This window comes from Acipenser ruthenus, chromosome 13 (genome assembly GCF_902713425.1).
Source record: "Acipenser ruthenus chromosome 13, fAciRut3.2 maternal haplotype, whole genome shotgun sequence".
In the NCBI taxonomy this organism is placed as follows: Eukaryota; Metazoa; Chordata; class Actinopteri; order Acipenseriformes; family Acipenseridae; genus Acipenser; species Acipenser ruthenus.
Genome location: NC_081201.1, coordinates 11,073,207 through 11,091,467, shown reverse-complemented (window position 1 = coordinate 11,091,467; position 18,261 = coordinate 11,073,207). Strand labels below are relative to the sequence as shown.

At 40.0% G+C, this 18,261-nt stretch overlaps 1 protein-coding gene across 4 annotated transcripts in view; it reads right to left on the bottom strand.

The window, feature by feature from the left end:
- Nucleotides 1-675: 675 nt before the first annotated feature.
- The window catches only part of LOC117418461 (cAMP-dependent protein kinase type I-beta regulatory subunit), a 120,168-nt gene continuing 102,582 nt past the window's right edge, over nucleotides 676-18,261 (bottom strand). For all 4 annotated transcript variants that reach the window (XM_034031545.3, XM_034031546.3, XM_034031547.3 and 1 more), the window contains 2 exons: nucleotides 2,507-2,588; nucleotides 676-1,715 (listed from right to left, as the gene is read on the bottom strand). In XM_034031545.3, the coding sequence (XP_033887436.1) occupies nucleotides 1,543-1,715; nucleotides 2,507-2,588 (255 nt within the window). In that variant the 3' untranslated portion in view covers nucleotides 676-1,542. The remainder of the gene's footprint in view (nucleotides 1,716-2,506; nucleotides 2,589-18,261) is intronic.

Here is an 18,261-nt window from a genome sequence, read left to right as displayed (position 1 = left end):
CCTTTTAAAACAGTCCAGTGAACTTGACAGAAAATGCTTCATAAATATAGCTCATAATCTTCAAAACTATGCCACAGCTTAAAATTAGGTCACATGTTCAAGTTGTGTGAATGTGGGACCTTTTTTGTGTCATTTTTAAAAGCCAGCAAACTTTTTCATTTAAATGCTGGATATGTAGACTGCATGTATGCTCCGGTTTATTTTTGCTTTTATGCAACTTGCATAATCGGAAAGAAAATGCCTCAGTGCTGCTAAATGCACTGCCTTCAAGCCACCCAGGCATTGTCTTTCTTCTGGATGTCTTTGTAGTCATTCAATTTGCAATCATATAATAATGGATACTACTGCACCTCATAAATGTAACTTTTCGTCGTCTATGATTAACTTGTTTTGAGGTGTGACGTGTTTTGAGGCGTGTGTTTGGCATGTGTCAAGGGTGTTAACCTTGTTTCTGATTGGTCAGTTTCATTCCAGTCACGAGACGAAAAAAAAAATAGAAACAGGTTCTATTTTAGCGACGTCGCTTGCTGCTGGCGTGGATACTCCCATTTGACTGCAGTGACTTCCAAATTATTCGCTTGCGTCGCTCACATCCAGTGTGGATACAGCTTTAGGAAAAGAGTACCACTGCCAAAGCTTTTCCCATGAACCACCAAGAAAGACAAAAAGTGAAAATCTGTTGGTACTTTTTATTTGCTTTTGGGGGGGGGGGAATCGGTGTGTGAATGATACAGAAATATGCAATATGAAACATTGGATAAAAAGTAATTGTGCAGTTCCTGAAAGAACAGTACTCTTTTTTTAAAAAAAAGATTTTACAATTCATACACTAAACAGCAAAAAAAAATAATCTTAAGATGGAACAATGTGCTCCTGAGAATGCATGATTTTATGTTCATAACTGAGTTCCAATCCTAACATCCTTACCTCAGTTTATCGCTTTGGGATCTAGTGATGAATCTTATAGTCGGTGCAGCATTTACAAATGAACAGAACGACACTGTTTAACTCCAAACAAAGTCAATGCAGGTTTAAATATACGAATGCACAGGATCCCAATGCTCAAACTTCACTTGAGAGACCTTTGATTGCTTGAATGCATTGGTAAATTGATCCTTTTTTTAAATGTATTAAATGCACATTATCCCTATTAAATCAACTGGAATTACAAATACCAAAAGATACAACCACATTATCAGCATTGTGATAAATCAATAATTAAAAAGAACAACAGTTTAAAATGGGACTGGTAACATTGTAACCTAGAATTATGCAGCAGCTGAACGTTTAGTAAACATGGCACGCACTAATAAACTGTAACCCGTCACTGAACCAAAAACTACAACTGCTTGTACGAACATTTTATTTTATTCTTTATGTGCGAACTGTTCTTATGGAACTTTGTTTGTTTAAATACGTACGCAGTGAATCTGACATTCCTTACATAAACAAATGCACAAATCGTTTTCAAAAAGCTACACAACAGCACAGGTCAAATGTAAGTGCACAAGATAACAAAGAGGCAGCGAACCATAATTGGTTTTAAACGGTAAGCGAAATAAAACTGTTGTATCTCTGAATGTTTCTCTTGAGGATTTCGGAGCAGGGCCCCAGCACGCGTTCAAAGCGGGGCCGATCCAGCTTCACACATTTCAGGGGTCCACGAGCCACCACTGTGGCAGCTCTTGGTCGGTTCAGCAGCAGAGCTATTTCACCTAAAAAATAGAAAATACACAATGCCATGAGTGTAACATAACAAATCTGTTTCTGTATCCCAATTTAGAATGCCCAATTACGCTCCCTCACGCAGCAATTCCCCACAACTCAACTGAAGGTCAGTGGGTGTCCTCTCTACAATCAACCCAATTGCTTCTTTACACCCGGGAGCTGGAAAGTGAGCTACCAGCCTCTTGAGAACACTATGGGAAACTGTCCCTGACGGTTTTGGCTCCCTAATCCAGTGGGAGTACCAGAGCCAATGCGATGCTCCCTCCTGAATCCCCAGCAAAGACTGGCAAGTTTGCACGGACAAGAACCTGTGTTCCCCTGACTGTGTGATTCACCCTGCACACCATGGGCTGTGCCTACCAGGGGAGACCTCGGGGACCCCTGCGCTCCCCTGACTGTGTGATTCACCCTGCACACCACGGGCCGTGCCTTTACCAGGGGAGACCCCGGGGACCCCTGCGGTCCCCTGACTGCATGACTGACCCTGCACACCATGGGGCTATGCCTTTACCAGGGGAGACCCCAGGGACCCCTGCGGTCCCCTGACTGCATGACTGACCCTGTACACCATGCGGCAGTGAATTTACCAGGGGAGACCTCGGGACCCCTGTGCTCCCCTGACTGTATGACTGACCCTGTACACCACGCGACCGTGCCTTTGCCAGGGGAGCCACCCGATGCCAGTCTTTTTTGCATGAATTTAACTCTCAATCCAGGAGTTTAAGAGTTACAATGGCATGCTTTGGCAGCAATACATCATATTGAAACATCAACTGACCAAAGTAGTCTGATGGACCAAGTCTTCCAACTTCCACATATTCTTCATTATCAGATCTGCGCTGCAGAACAGAAGCGGTGCCCTAAAAAAAAAAAAAAGAAAAGAAACTGTAATAAAACATGTGAGTATTTTGGTTTTGTTTCTCTTCCAGTTTGTATCTGGAGGTCTTGTTTTGACTCCATTCTTTATATACTGAGTGTAAGTTCATAACAGGGTGCACAAGCCTGGTTAATAACCTAGAAGAATCAATTAACCACAGGTAGTTTCTGAATTGAAACAATGCGATTTCATTTGACAATGTATCATTTCCATGTTGAGTTTGAAATCCAGTATTGTGACAGTTAAGACAAATAAACCTGCATTTTATAGTTAATTTCAATATGAACCTGTGCACTGGTAAAGAATACATTTTAGTGTGAGAGATGAAAAAATCTATGAAATGAAAAAGCCTTTCACTTGCTGAACCACCTTTCAATATTACCATAAAACAGAAGCGTTTAGAGCTACTACTGCATTCATCTGTTAAAGACCTATACAAAAAGTTTCATTGCTTCACAAAACACATCCCGTAAGTGTTATGTGTTCTTAAATACTTTTCTGCACCCCATTTTCTCCCACAAAAATAAATAAAAAAATGTATTCAAGAAAGGCTGATATTCTATCCATCTGCTGGAAGCAGCATTGCTCCTTGCTGGTATTATAAACTGTCTTTACATTTTGGTACAATTCAAGCAAATAAAGTGCAGTACATTCAACCTGTTTATTATAAATAGTATTGTTTTACAGACCAACTGTATAAGTGACTATAGTATACAGTATACTTGTACAAGGTAAGTTTTGCAGGCACCGGTAAAAGAAGTTGTACTAGATTTGTCATTTTTCTAATTCATATGTTCAAAATGTCCCTGGTATTCTTAAATCTTTATGGACATGCAAAAGTGGCTTCTGTGCCACTGTATTACAATTTGTTTAACTGGGATTACTTCACAGTCGTGATTTAAATCACTCCTGTTTCAGTGTATTGCAGTTTGTTTAGCTGGGATTACTTCAGTCAGATTTAAATGAGTTACATTTTAAATTGGCCTTGAGCTGGTATCTAATTGTCAGCTTCTGTGGAAAAACAATGGAGTGCAACTGAGCCCAGAGCCAGGGCTACAAACCCAGTGGTATTTGTGCCAAGCACTGTGGACAGCAGCCAATAGCAGCTCAGCTTTCAAGTACTGTGGACCGCTGCCAATAGCAGCTCAGCTTTCATCTTCTCAGACATGTCAAGAAGGTACAGGCCAGGAAAAGTCACAAAAAATTTATGCTTTCAAGATTCTTGCCATTATCTTAGTTGCGTCTGGTGCTTCCTAACACAAAACATCCAGAGTCAATAGTGCAAATTTATAATGGATTATTCATCAGATGCTTACTTTCATGACTGGCTGCAAAGATGATCATGTCTCAGGAACAGGCACAGTAAAGGCCTCCACCCACAGAGTATGTATCACAGAAAACAAGAACTAGGGATTGTAGTCTGGTTCAGAGGTGGTGTAAGTGAAGAAAAAGAAATGTGTGCCGTCTGCTGTCTACATAAAGTGCAGTTATTCACTGCAAGTACAAAGCTAACACTTCCCATTCCCCAGCAGTCTTACAGGACCATATTCTGAAGTAGATTTTATTAAAGAGAAATGGCTCATTTTTACTGTTTGAAATTAGCAAGAAACACTGCGAACAATACTTGGCTGCGAACGGCTCCTTCCTGAACACAAGATGTTCCTCCCTGGTTTTATACCTTTACAATAGTTCTCAGGAAAAGCAGGCCTTGTGCTTTGAAACAGGGCCCATTGTATTCAAATCATCATTGTACAGGAACAGGGTTTCTCAGCTAAGGAGCAACTGGAAGTAATGTTGTTTGGAAGCAGATTTTTACAGAAACATTCCCGCGTTTTACAAAAGCCTTAGGTCAGTATTTAACAATTTTTCAACAAAATCTGTCTCACACAAGCATGTGAAAATACTCATTTACACCAGGAAAATCCAGAACTTTCCATTCAGTAGTGTAACATGGGGTTGTCTGTTAAGCATACTGAACTGAAGTACTGATACAGATTAACTTCACCAGCTTTACACGGTTTGCATTCACAAAGAATACAAGCAGGCAACTATCCAGCCATCCCTGAGTTTTAACCTGAGATTTACCTGGAAAGCTTTACACATTTTTTTTTTTTTTAACCAAAATCTTTAAAGTGAGTGCCATATTTCCCCAAATCCTTTGATGAGAGTGAGTGAGACGGAATTTGAGGAGACAATGAAAAAGTGTGGATGGAGAAGTAAGAAAAGGCAGACACAGTATTGTATCTCCTAATCCACACTCCAAACTCACCCATCTAAAAAGTAGTGAAAAATTCTAACTGAAGGTTTAATCTCAGCTAATGCTGTGGTCAGCAGAAATGTGCAAACTGTTTAAATTGACATTACCTGTTTAATTTACTGGGGGAGGGGAGCTACCACAGGACTAAGGTGGTAAGCTTAGCATTCAATTATGTTTATAAGTGTCAAAGGTAGTAAAACAATCTGTAATTAATAATTAACTATCCTCATAAATGAAGTTATGCATTTCAATAACACTAAACCAGTTATGCAGCACTGGAATCATAAACACTTCTAAATCAGAAGGCAGGTGTGTCACACACAAATGTTGGAATTTGAGATAACGCTTTGCAGGCTTGGGCGCACGGTTCAAGGTTTATGTGAGTGTGTGCCAATCCTGCACATGGATTTGAATGGACTCTTGCACATATGGAAACTGGTTTTCTGCAGGGAAGATAAACCAGACTAACTCCAATTGGAGAGTGAGTGTCTGAATGTCTTCTTCCAGACAACATCAGTCCTGCTAATTAACGATGAAACACGTTATATTCTCAGGAGGTTCCTTGTGATAGCGATGTGTGCCCAGGGTGGTGCCAATACTAATCCATCTAGAAATGTCTTGCTTCCTCATTCTATTATACTGTCAAAGTGCAGAGAGGCCCGCTTACAGGTTACCTGTCAAACTAACAATTCAGAACAGGAAATAACTACTACACAAACACCACTGCATAAAACAACAACACTGCATAGGACTGATCTGCTTGCAGATATGAATATTTTATAATCAAGTAGCATTTGAAGACATTGAAAAAGATATCTAGTCTAAACGTTTATCATTTAAGTTTCTTTTAGTATTTCTAAATCCAGCACTGTTGAATGTTTAATAGTTATTGATGACTACAACTAGTCTGTTGCATAAATGTTTGGCTACTTTTTACTAGTGCTGGAAAAATATTGGAATATTCGAAATGTATTAAGTAAAAAGGACTGTATTCGTATTCGTTTCATAATAGAATTTTTCAAGGACTGTATCACAAGAATAACAAAAGATAGACAAATGATAAATGATGTCTGAAAAACAAACATTATGCTGTACAGGTGGTAATTTATTATTTTTTTTTTTTTTTACTATTAGGTTTACATTTTGAAATAATATTTATGAAAAAAGCCTGCACTATGTATTACAATTATTATTATAAACAATCAGACTGCTAACAGCGAGCAGACCAGGTTGCCAGCACGATGTAACAGACCACACAGATCTGTCAGTTTGTTTTAAACCTTCTTTAAAACTGTAAAAGCCTAAACACCTATTACACCGATGGTTTGCAAATATTGGATTTCAAGAATGTGTATATTGCTTACACTGTGCAATCCACTGGGGTTACAAAGAGGCTGTCAGAATTAAGAAGCAATTAGGCTTTTAAAACCCCCTCCTAACAGCCAGCCACGGCCTTCACATACCCCTTCAGACTTTCAATAGGTTAACGTTTTTATATAAAGTGTATTTCAATATGTTTTTATATAAAGTGTACTTCAATATGTTTGTATACAACGTGTATTTCAATATGTTTTTATATGAAGTGTATTTATTCATAGTTATTATTTTGTAATTTTCTTGCCGATTCAATGGGCATCACAATCATAACTTGGCCCGGTCCTACCTGATTTTCTCCAGACACAGCAGGAGCATGGCGAATGGTGGGAAGGCACATAACTGTTGTCTTTGCCACTGGTGTGCCAAGACATCTATTGCCAACCGTTCCTCGCCTCCTGTTATGGAGAACCAGAGGGGCCAGTGGGTTGATTCCTGGGAGGCAACAAGATCTATCTCTGCTCTCCCGAACCTCTCCCAAATGAGGCTCGCCACCTCGGAGTGAAGCCTCCACTCTGAGCCGCTGGGGACTCTCCTTGAAGGAGGTCCGCCGCCCAGTTTGTCACCCTGGGTAGATGTACTGCTCTCAGTGACAGGAGGTTCTTGTGTGCCCAGAGCAAAAACTTGCAGGCCACACAACGGAGACTGGGCAACCTGAGGCCACCCTGGTGGTTGATGTAAGCCAGCACTGTTGTGTTGTCTGTACGGACAAGCACATGTCTCCTTTGAACATCTTGCAAAAAAATTCTACAAGGCCAGGTAAACTGCCTGCAGCTCTAAAACATTAATGTGGCGAAACTGCCAAGGTGGGTTCCATACACCTTGAGCACCCCAGCATTTCTACACAGCCCCCCTGCCCAGGCTTGTTGCGTCCGTGGTGATGACCTCTCTTCTGGCGACGTTGCCCAGTGCTACGCCTAGGCGTACATGGGCCGGCTGTTTCCACCAAGAGAGTGCCTTTAGAGAGTGATGAGACCCTGGTCAATGGGTGGCCGTGGTTCAATATGGGCTGAAAAATCCTTCTGTTGAACCAGGCAATGCAATGCAAGGAAATGCAATGCAAGGGTCTGGGAAGCTGCTGCCATCAGGCCCAAAAGTTTCTGGAATGTCACTACCTTTAATGCTCTGCTGAGATGAAAGAACTCCAAGCAGGCAGCTATTCTCTGCACTCTGCTGTCTGACAGAGTGGACAGCATGATCCTGGCGTCCAACCTCACTCCTAAATAGGAGGCTGTCTGGGAAGGCGTGAGCTCACTCTTCACGTGATTCACCATAAGGCCTAATCTTTGAAGGTGGCCAGTGACAAGTTCCGTGTGGGCCTCTGCCTGTGCTGGAGACTGGGCACAAATGAGCCAGTCGTCCAGATAATTGAGCACTCTGATTCCTTTGAAGTCTCAATGGGGCCAAGAAAGCTTCCATGCACTTGTTAGGGAGGCCAAATGCAAGACACAGAACTCGTACGCTGTTCCCTGAAAGGTGAACCGCAGGTACTTCCTGTGCGCTGGTCTTATGGGGATGTGGAAATAGATGTCTTTGAGGCCCATCGTGGTGAACCAGTCGCCTGACCTGATTGACTGCAACAACTGGTGCATCATCAACATTTTGAACCTCCTTCGGCTCAGATACATGTTGGCCTGTCTGAGGTCGAGTATCAGTCTGAGGGGCACGGGAGAGGTGGTAGGCTCATCATCGAAAACTGACTGCCTTGTTTTGGCCTCTGTAGGCCAGGGCACTTGCAATTTTGCAGTGGCCTTCTTGATCAGCGGTAGAAGCTCTGCCGACAGGGACAGCTTAACTGCAGGGGATGTGCTGTCAGACGCCACATCCTCAGATGGGAACTGTTCGCAAACCTCCTCCGAGATGCCGATGGACAGTGTGTCCTCCTGTGGCCAATCTATGCTTGCCGAACATTCCCGCAGTAATTCTGCGAGAACAGTTCCTTGGTGGGAAAGAGCTGCCCAGAGCTTTTCCATTTACTCTGAGTGCCGATCGCTTGGAACGGCAACTCTTCTTCCTCGTGGGAGGAGGAGAAGCAGAGGAGGATGAGGAAGACAGTGAGGACAGTTTTCTGCCTGGGCTACTTTCCCATGTGCGTCGTCCGGTCTCCCTTGGCACAGAGCCATGGGGTGAGTACGCAGCCACCTCTCCAAACAGTGGGTGATGGGGAAGAGCGCTCCGTAGAGCTGTGGGAGAAACATTAATCAAGCGTGCGCTTGGAGAAAGGTGCGCAAAACTCGCAGAAGCTGCGATTAGCCTGTGCATCCTTCACATGCTCTGGCCCCAGGCAGAAAGAGCATCTGCAGTGCTTGTCCTCCATAGGCAGAATGGTCTTGCATGTCGCACAGGGATAGAACTCGGGCATGATGCAAGAAGCAAGCAATGCAGTGTACAATATACAGTTGTACAGTTGCTGCCTCATTCTGCTTAAAGATATTGACCGGGCTGGTCACGACCCAAGCGGGACCGGTTTGGTACCGGACCAGTGACCTGAGCACCATCAGTGTAGGACTGGGTAGAAAATCGGGTTGGTTCGATGACTTTAGCACCTGGGTACCAGTACGGTACGGGTTCACCAGTTCGATGTCATCGCTGGTGGCAAGGTACAGGGATGTCCACCTGTACCTTGAAACGTGCTTGTTAGAATGGTACTTGCAGCGTTGGTAATGGAGATGCTAAAGCTGTCACCAAAACGACATCAAGATACTGTGGATGAGATTGCAGGCAACCACAACAGAAGCAAGAATCTTGGTTCTGCGCAGTGCTGCTGAGCTCAGCAGCAGCTCTTGCTGCACGCGTGCTGTAGCATCACGTTGCAGACAGGCCTGCACATAGTCTCTGTAAAAAAAATGGCTTTCTTATCTTAGTGGGTTTTAATGTAACTTTAAAATTGTACTATGTGTATACTGTTATTTAAATATGTTATTTAAATGATCTGATTATGGCAGTTGTATGTGTGACATGCTAGACAAATGTATTGTGGTTTGTTCTTTTTTTTCTGCTATGTACTGTACAGTGCTTTGCGATACTTTTGTATAAAAAGCACTACATACATGCAATAAATAAATTAAATTAAATTAAATTAAAAATAAATAAATAAATAAATAAATAAATAAATAAATAAATAAATAAATAACGCAACACTGAAGAGGTGTATACAGGTCTAGAATAGATAACGCAACACTGCAGAGTTATATACAGGTCTAGAACAGATAACGCAGCACTGCAGACAGCTCTAGGAAACAGAATTCCTTCCACACCTGTAGACTGATTTAATAATTTAGTAAAGATCAAAGACCACAATTATTTATTTTGGAAAGCCTTTCCCTGTATTAGGCGGTTCTGTTGCAATTACATTTAAAGACAGCAACTCAATTTCCATAAGAGCTCTTTACCTTTGCCCTGAACACATAGTAATTTTGTTCTCACATTGCTGTAAGTGACTAACAGTTAACAATGTTCTGGCAGGCACAATAACCACAGAAAAAAAGTTGAAAGGACTAAGAAAAGATTCTCAGTGTACCTAAGCAAAACACCTGATCCCTGCATGTTGCCATCTATGAGGCACTTTACAGAATGCTTAATGCTACAATTTATTTGCAAAAAAAATGTCATTTTAGTCATATTCATTCTCTGTGGCAATTCGATTTGCATTGCCACAACCTATTCTCAGAGATCCCACATGGGACAGTTTCCTGACCTTGGAAACCACTGGATACATTCCACATCTGCCTTGTCTGGGAAAGTTTGATTCTGTGCTTATATTGAGTGAAAAGCAGGAGTGGGAAACTAGGGCATGGAAATATCTGAAAATGTAATGTTGGTCTCGCCTTAAATTATATGGAGCTTTTCTCAGTGTTCCACTGTTTTCAGAACGCTTAGCATATGAATCGTATTGTTTAAAGAATAATCCGTGCAAATGGGGCCTCCATAACAGCAATCCTCGGATTTAGTATTGCAAAGCAGTGTGTCAGAGAAATTGAAGCAAGACTTGTAGCAACACATAACACCTTTGCCTGCAGGGGACCTCTGCTGTGCCACAATATAGGTATGATCCAGCACTCGCTAGATACATGTAGCCTCAAGCAAAAAAACAGGTCCATGCTTTAGCAAGGAGGCAACAGCCACGTTCTTAAAGAGACAAACTACTGGCAATGAATAGGAATACAATATGTAATAAAACAAACAGTGAATGTTGACTTTTGTTTAATAGCTATATAGCCCTGTGGTTACACCTTAATTCTGCAAAAATGAGCTGTAACAGTGGACTTGCTACAATGCATGAAGGCATGACGTGGATGCGTGATTGACAGGGTACCGAGACTGGAAGGTTGGGATTGACACGCCCCCCCAGGCTCGCAGGTTTATTTACATACAGGAACCCCACAGGATGCTACCAGCAATGGTAAAAGGCAAAATAAACACAAAAACTACAAGCAAAAGGTGCAGTGAAAACAGCTTGCGCTACTCCGCTAACAAATGGAGGTCCCGCTTCCACACCTGTCTGCTATACTGGGTTTGATCTACTACCCAGAACTCCCCGTCCCTCGGGCAGTTCACCCAACTTCTTCGGAATAGACACACGATCATTTGTTCGTTGCAGCTTCTTTCTCCCAGGACAAAACCCCGACCACCTCCCGACTTCCGAATATACACACGATTGGCGGTCGCTTCGTTTCCTGAACCCAGTCATTCAGCAGCACAGACGGACCGATGCTTCGGCAGCAGCAGCGCTCTGACCCCTATGGCTTACAGCAGCCTTGATCTGTGTAATCAGGACCCTTTTATTACCTGATGATTAGGAGCTTGCAGCTGGTAAACACACACATGCTGCTCGTTCCCGCAACGAAACACAGCAGGCAGGCTGCTACACAGAGCGTCAGGTTCCCCATTAAAATGAATCCTGTTCTTATTTAAACAATCACTACAATCTTATTTACAACAATATTCCATCACAGAAGCCCCCTCCTTATGTGCAGGGCTTCAGCCCTGCTACATGACCCTTTAAGGCTACATCACACCTGTGATTTTTGTAATAGAGGTCAGGAGGTGGAACAATTCCAGAACCATTTGGGAAAAGCGAAGCTAATCCCTGACCGAAATCAATCCGTTCATTGGCTTACCGAGTTTGAATGACACTTCTTTTTACACAAACAATGCATGTCATTAACACAAGCAACGTCCCAGTTCTGCTGCAGAATGGTCCACAGCTGGTCTAGTACAAGTTTTCTATCTGATTAGTGCCTGGGTTCTGGGAATATCAGGTCTGTGTCTAACACTAAATGCTCTAAAGAAACAAGCCTTGGTTATTACCCCTTTAACACTAGCACCGCCATAGATGCTTTTTGAACGGCTTTTGCAATTCAAATTTAAATATCTCTGCGTATGTGAAAATTATTATTTATTTCTTAGCAGACACCCTTACCCAGAACGACTTACAGTCGTAAACAAAAAATACATTTCAAGAATCACAGTACAAATATTAATACAATTAAGAGCAAGAATATCTTGTGCATGTCCATTCTTAAGTGTTACTAAATATTTGAATTAAATACCCATATGGTGTTTCAGTCTGTGGGTCTGTGGCAAATGCACTGGTACAGTTGAAAAGTGCATTTTCTGCGTAGATTGTACTTAGAAAGCTGTAATAGAACTCTGAACAGACAGACAGCCTTTGAACTCTTTCACGTTGCATAAGTTATATTATATTTTAGTTTTATGCTATTTTTATAACTAGTTATTTATGTTTTATAATTTTATATGTGCATACAGCTTTCTACACCTGTTTACACAGAAGTTTATTGCGTAAAGTTTATTTTATTTCAGTTTTTCTTGTTTATGTATATGTGCGCTTTTTGAAAAAAATAAGAAAAAAGTTTAATTTTTAATGTAAATACAGTGTTTCTGCTCTGAAAATGTTATGTATGATGTTCATAAATAATAATATTAAGTTGTATCCGATTGTTTGTTTTTCATTTTCATATCGAAGTCGTTTTAAAATGGAGCCGCACATTTTGTGGGTGCGGCGGTTGTATGCAGACCGAAATCTCAGCGGTTCTAGTGTTAAACTCCACTAGATCATCAAAAGAGAATTGTTAACAAGTTCTAGTTTAGTTTTGCCCCATCCGTTCCCATGCTCTTTGGCAATCTCATCTGTTTATTTTCATTGAATCAATGTTTTCTTTTACTTCACCCTCCTACTTCTCACACACCTTCTGCATTCAATTCTATCTGTTTTAAATACGTTGGCCTTCCCTCAGACTTTTCAACAGTACTTTGTTCTTTAAAAATAAAAGACCAAGATATACAGTGTCCACCAAGGAACACTTACTGAAATTAAAACCAGCCCTTATATACAGTTGTACTATAGTTAACTATTCCCAGCACTAAACCAAAGGATGTATAATCTGCTGGTGACACCACATTTAGAGTACTGTGTCCAAATCTGGTCACGACAGCACTAAAGGGACATTGTGGCCCTGGAGAGAGTCCAACGAAGAGCAACCAGACCAATCCCAGGGCTTAAAGAATGAGCTGTGAAGATAGGCTGAAAGAAATGAACCTATTTAGCCTGGAAAGAAGAAGAATTAGGGGGTTGACTTTGAAATCTTAAAAGGAGTTGACAAAGTTAAGCCTAACCAATTCTTTAAGCACTGAATAAGACCAAGGACACAGTTGGAAGTGGACACTTAAAACAGAGGAAAGGGGACACTTCTTCACACAGGAAGTGGTGGGGGTATAGAACAGGTTACCTAGTCATGCTGCTGAAGCAGACAATTCTTCACACAGAGAGTGGTGAGGGTATGGAATGGGTTACCTAGTCATGATGCTGAAGGAGACACTTCACACAGAGAGTGGTGAGGGGATGGAATGGGTTACCTAGTCATGTTGTTGATGCTGAATCAACTGTAACAAATCTACTATGATATATTAACTTAAATATTTTAACTTGAATGAAACAACCTAATGGCAACCTAATTTCTTAATCGATTATCACATATGCATTTATCAACAATAAATCGATGCATCAACAACATTTTATTTTTCAAAATCTAAAACAAACATTAGGATTTTTATCAGAAGATCCAATAACTAAAAATGCTGATGTGCATAACAGTTAAACAGTGAGACACAACTTACATGAGAACACTTAATAATAATAATAATAATAATAATAATAATAATAATAATAATAATACAAAATCAATGCTATTTTTTAACAGAAGTCATTTAAATCTGAAATATGTTTGTTAATTAACATTACTATTAACATTTTACGTCAAAAGTATTTACCATCTATTATTATTATTATTATTTATTTCTTAGCAGACGCCCTTACAATTGTTACAAGATATCACATTATTTTTATTTTTTTATTTTTTACATACAATTACATTATTTTTTACACATTATTTTTACATACAATTACCCATTTATACAGTTGGGTTTTTACTGGAGCAATCTAGGTAAAGTACCTTGCTCAAGGGTACAGCAGCAGTGTCCCCCAGCTGGGATTGAACCCACGACCCTCATGTCAAGAGTCCAAAGTCCTAACCACTACTCTACACCGCTGCCCATCTACACAAACTCCATTAGCATTTACATTTTTAAATGAGGAAAATGTAAATCAAATATTTTAACTCATGTGACATGTCCAACGTGAATCCAGAGGCTGAAGTTTTGTATCCTAGCAACACCCTGTTGGCTACCTACCATACTAGCACTAATATAAGTGCATAACTATATAATCAATGTTTTAATGCAAACTGGCAATGCAAAACTTCAAACTGCACTTTAATTTGATACATTCACCAATATGTAAGCTCTGGAAACGTAATAACCAATGATCAATAATCGATGCATCATTCACTGTTGCATCTCTATAACACGACAAACACAATTCATTTAATGCAGGGTGGAAATATTGGCACAAAACTGATCTGGACTGCCAGTCAAGAACTGATTGTTCTGAATATTACCTTAAAAGACCTTCAACCAAAAGCAAGGGACTTAAGAACCCTAGAAGCATACTCCCAGAAGCAAAGGTCTGAATAGGACTGGACTGTAAATAATCAAAAATAGAAGCATGCCGCTTGAAAAAGAAATTATTCTGTTCACAACAAAAAACAAAAACAAACCATTTTTCAACACATTCCTATGAAAGCATTGTGCAGAAAATTGACCAAATGTTTGAGAAGTTCCAGGATGCTGTTTCCCCCAGCTGTGCTGGTGTAATGCAATATCCAACTATAAAAAGCATGCTTCAAGGCTAATCTGCATTTAAGAATTGGTGCTGGAACAAATGTTACATACTAGGGATGGGAATTTAAAACGTTTAAAAATGAATAAAACTCTAAACAAGTGGTGAAACATTGAATAATATGCTTGACGTATAACCGGTCATGAGACAAATTTCACCAAACGCATATTTAATGAATTAATTTCAGTAATTTCATACAGTCAGTCTGTCGCGTATCCGCCTGCTCTGGTGCCACAGTAAGGGTGGATATTATAAAAAGGAAGGGGTTTGACAATTGCCTCAAAGTAGCTTTTCTAATTGGTGCAACAGAAAGAATGACACTGGGGCGGGTTTTATTCTCGGTCGATCTGGCGCTTCATTGGTGCACTCTTTTTCATGTTGTAGTAGGCGTGGTATGTTTCAGTCCACACGGGGTAATAAAGTTAATGACAACCGTTTCTTCTGACAGTTGTTTCATATTTTTTAATAAAATGGCATCTCTAAAAAAGGAATGAGGTGAAGCTACGTCTGGAAGTATTTTGAGGAACCGGACGAGAAAACCGTGGTATGTAAATAATAATGCCAAACAAAATTGCTGTACCACAAAAATACATTCAATGCTTCACCATTTGAAATGAAAACATTCAGACAGAAATTGCTGTGGATGTGGAGTTACTGATGGCAGTAAAAAGCAAACATCCATAATAAACACAATGCTCCAGATGGCGACTGACATTTATTTAGCCTTACATCCCTGTGAATACGTATAACATGATTTTAAAAGGAAGTTTTTTTTTTCAATATTAAATTCAGAGAACGCATAAGTGCAAACAAATTATGTATAGGCTTTAATTTACCAGTACACTTTTACGCAAATTGTTTGTTTAAAAAATATCCTTGATATCTATGTAATTTGTCGACAGAAAGTTATATATATATATATATATATATATATATATATATATATATGGATTTCCCATTTGTGGCACTGATCCCTGAACAGCAGCGTTAATATAACAATGTATTGGAATCTGTGCACGTGATAGATTCTGTAACACATGTAAGCTGTGGGTTTTAGTTTTTTTTTTATTATTATTATTATTTTTTGTTTTGTTTTGTTCTTTGAATCTGATCTACAGTCGTCACCACTTACTCCGTACGGGGTTATTTTGGACAGCCGTTTATATCTCTCTCTCTCGTTTGCAAACTTTCTTAAATAACGTTTGCCATTCCCATTGATTTCAATAACAAAGGCATTGTTTATACCGTGTTAAGCATGGCGTATATTTCGGTCAAACTCAGCTGTATGGATCTCGTTGTGTGCCATTCACATAGATTTAAATAACAAACGCACTGCTTTATACTGAGTAATCGCTCTTACTAATCCACCAATCAGCTGTGTTCACCTCGTTACCTTGGCATTCGCATAGATTTCAATACAAAAGGCAGCACTTTACTGTAGTAAAAAAGCTTGACAGATCAATCAGTCAGCTGTTTGCACCTTGTTGCTGAGCAATTACTCCTGTACTGTACCTTGGCTATTTAATCCCTGTACGCAGTGCCAGGTTTATTTATAGTTTGAAAAAACAGCACCGACTGAAACAGCAAGCAAGCAAGCATTCAGTGTAAATAAAATGTCTGTTAGATGCTGTGCACTTGCTAAAGCATGCTTGGAACTCTGTCAATCAGCGAACAATGCAACGTTGCTTCAAAAAGCTGGGGACAGTGTGGGAATGGACCTGATTATGGACTGGGGAAGGGGATCGGAGTTCTCTGTAAATAATGTGTGTTTGTAAAGTGTGTTATTCTTGTTCAGATCTGTTAGCGTTCTCTGTGTGTTTTGGTGCTTGTGTGACTTAGAGATGAAAGACTGCCTGTGTGAATGCGTCACTGAGGGGGGTGGGAGCAGGTCTGACACGAGCAGTCAGAGATAGGGAGTGCTGGACTAATGAGGGAGTAAGGGGGAGGGACTTGGGTGCAGTGGTGGAGGAATAGCCGGTGCAGCCAGTGCAGTTGCACAGGGGCCCGCGCACTTAGGGGGCCCCAGCAGGCAAGCTCAAAAGTTGAAATCATTATATAAACAACGTATTCATTTTCAGGGCCATCCACCTTGGTGATTATTCATTTAATAATCTGTTTATTCACTCATTCTCTCATTCATTCATTCATTCTACAGGGCCCGGCGTGTTCTCCTTTCTGCAGTTCTGACAGGGTCTCAGGACTCGATGCAAAATTAAAATACGTCACACAGGTGCAACACGGTCTACTGTACACCATATGAAAGAGTGAGTGAAGACAGCTTGAATCCCATTTGCGATTTTAAGCCACATACAATCTGATTTATTTTGTGACTTCCAATAGTGTATTTTAAATTGTAAATATATGCCTCCAAAACACAAAAATGAAGTACGAAGGTGTAAATTGAAGGGGGCCCACAAAAAACCTGCACCTGGGCCCATCTTTCTGTTACTCCGCCACTGCTTGGGTGTGTGTGTGGAGATGACAGTTTGAAAGCGGTGGGAGAATTGAGAGAGAGGGAGTTATGAGAGGTTGAGATTGCGAGGGAGAGGAGAGGAATGAGTGCCATTGTTCACTAAAAGCTAAATAAATAATAAAAGACAACAGTTTCCTATGGGTTTAAAACAAAACTGTTGTCTGTCTCATTATATCCTGGAAACCCTGCAGCTCAGCGCTACAATATGTAAAAGAAATCCTGTTTGCCTGATGGGCGTATCAACTTCAACCTCCGTTTTGATCTCCTGTCTGTCACTCAGCAGTGAATGCACGCACCCACACGGCAGACGGCTACCCTGTCACAAGCATTAATACCCTGTATCTTTCTAAAGGGATTTAGGGGAAAAACGAACACCAATATAGTACAATAATTGTTACAGCTGTGTATAATGGTATTTAAAGCAGGATTAGTTTATCTGCCTTTTTACATATATCCACGTATTATTGTACTTTTTATTACATTCATAGGTTTTAATACATCTTTTTTATTAGTGTAATGAGTGTCTTAATAAAGATTTTTAACCGCATACCCGCTTGTTTGTTTTGATTACTGTATTGGTGATTGGGGTACATTTTGAATGTCAGGTTATTGTGTGGGAGTTTATACCATCCATCGCTTACTGTGGGTGAATCACGTCAACACAAACGCACCCATTCTAAGCGGTGGCGACTGTAATGTTAAAAAAAAAAAAAAAAAAGTTTATTTATTTTAGTTTATTCACTTTGTGCCCAACACAAGTACAATAGCGCAGTACAAATACAAAGAGAGGCATTTACTAAGATAAGAATAATACAAATGCTTAAAAAAAGACCAATTAACCATTTTTTTTAGATTCTATTGAGTTTTTAGTATTACATGCAGGACAGCCGCTATAAGATCGTTATCTTTATTAAAAATGTGAATCTACCAATGAATCTACCAGTTAATCAACTAATGCCCATAAATTAGGTTAACCAATCAAAAATTTGAATCGAGTGACTGCCCTAATTTCAATATATACTTTGGTGTGTATGTGTTTTTTTTTTTTTTGTTTTTTTTTACTTGGTAGCCAAGTCTCTGATGTTAAAATGTTACTTGCTTATTTAGGATTTCTTTGCTTAGAAAATATTAACCGGGGCTGTCAGTATACATCATAATGTAATATAAAGAGTGTATGTGTATGTAGATATGGTTTAAACGTTAAATAGCATTTAAACGTTAATAAAAATGTACCAAAAGCACATCCCTATTACATACTGGAAATAAAACAAATTGTGTGAAATGTAATTTACATG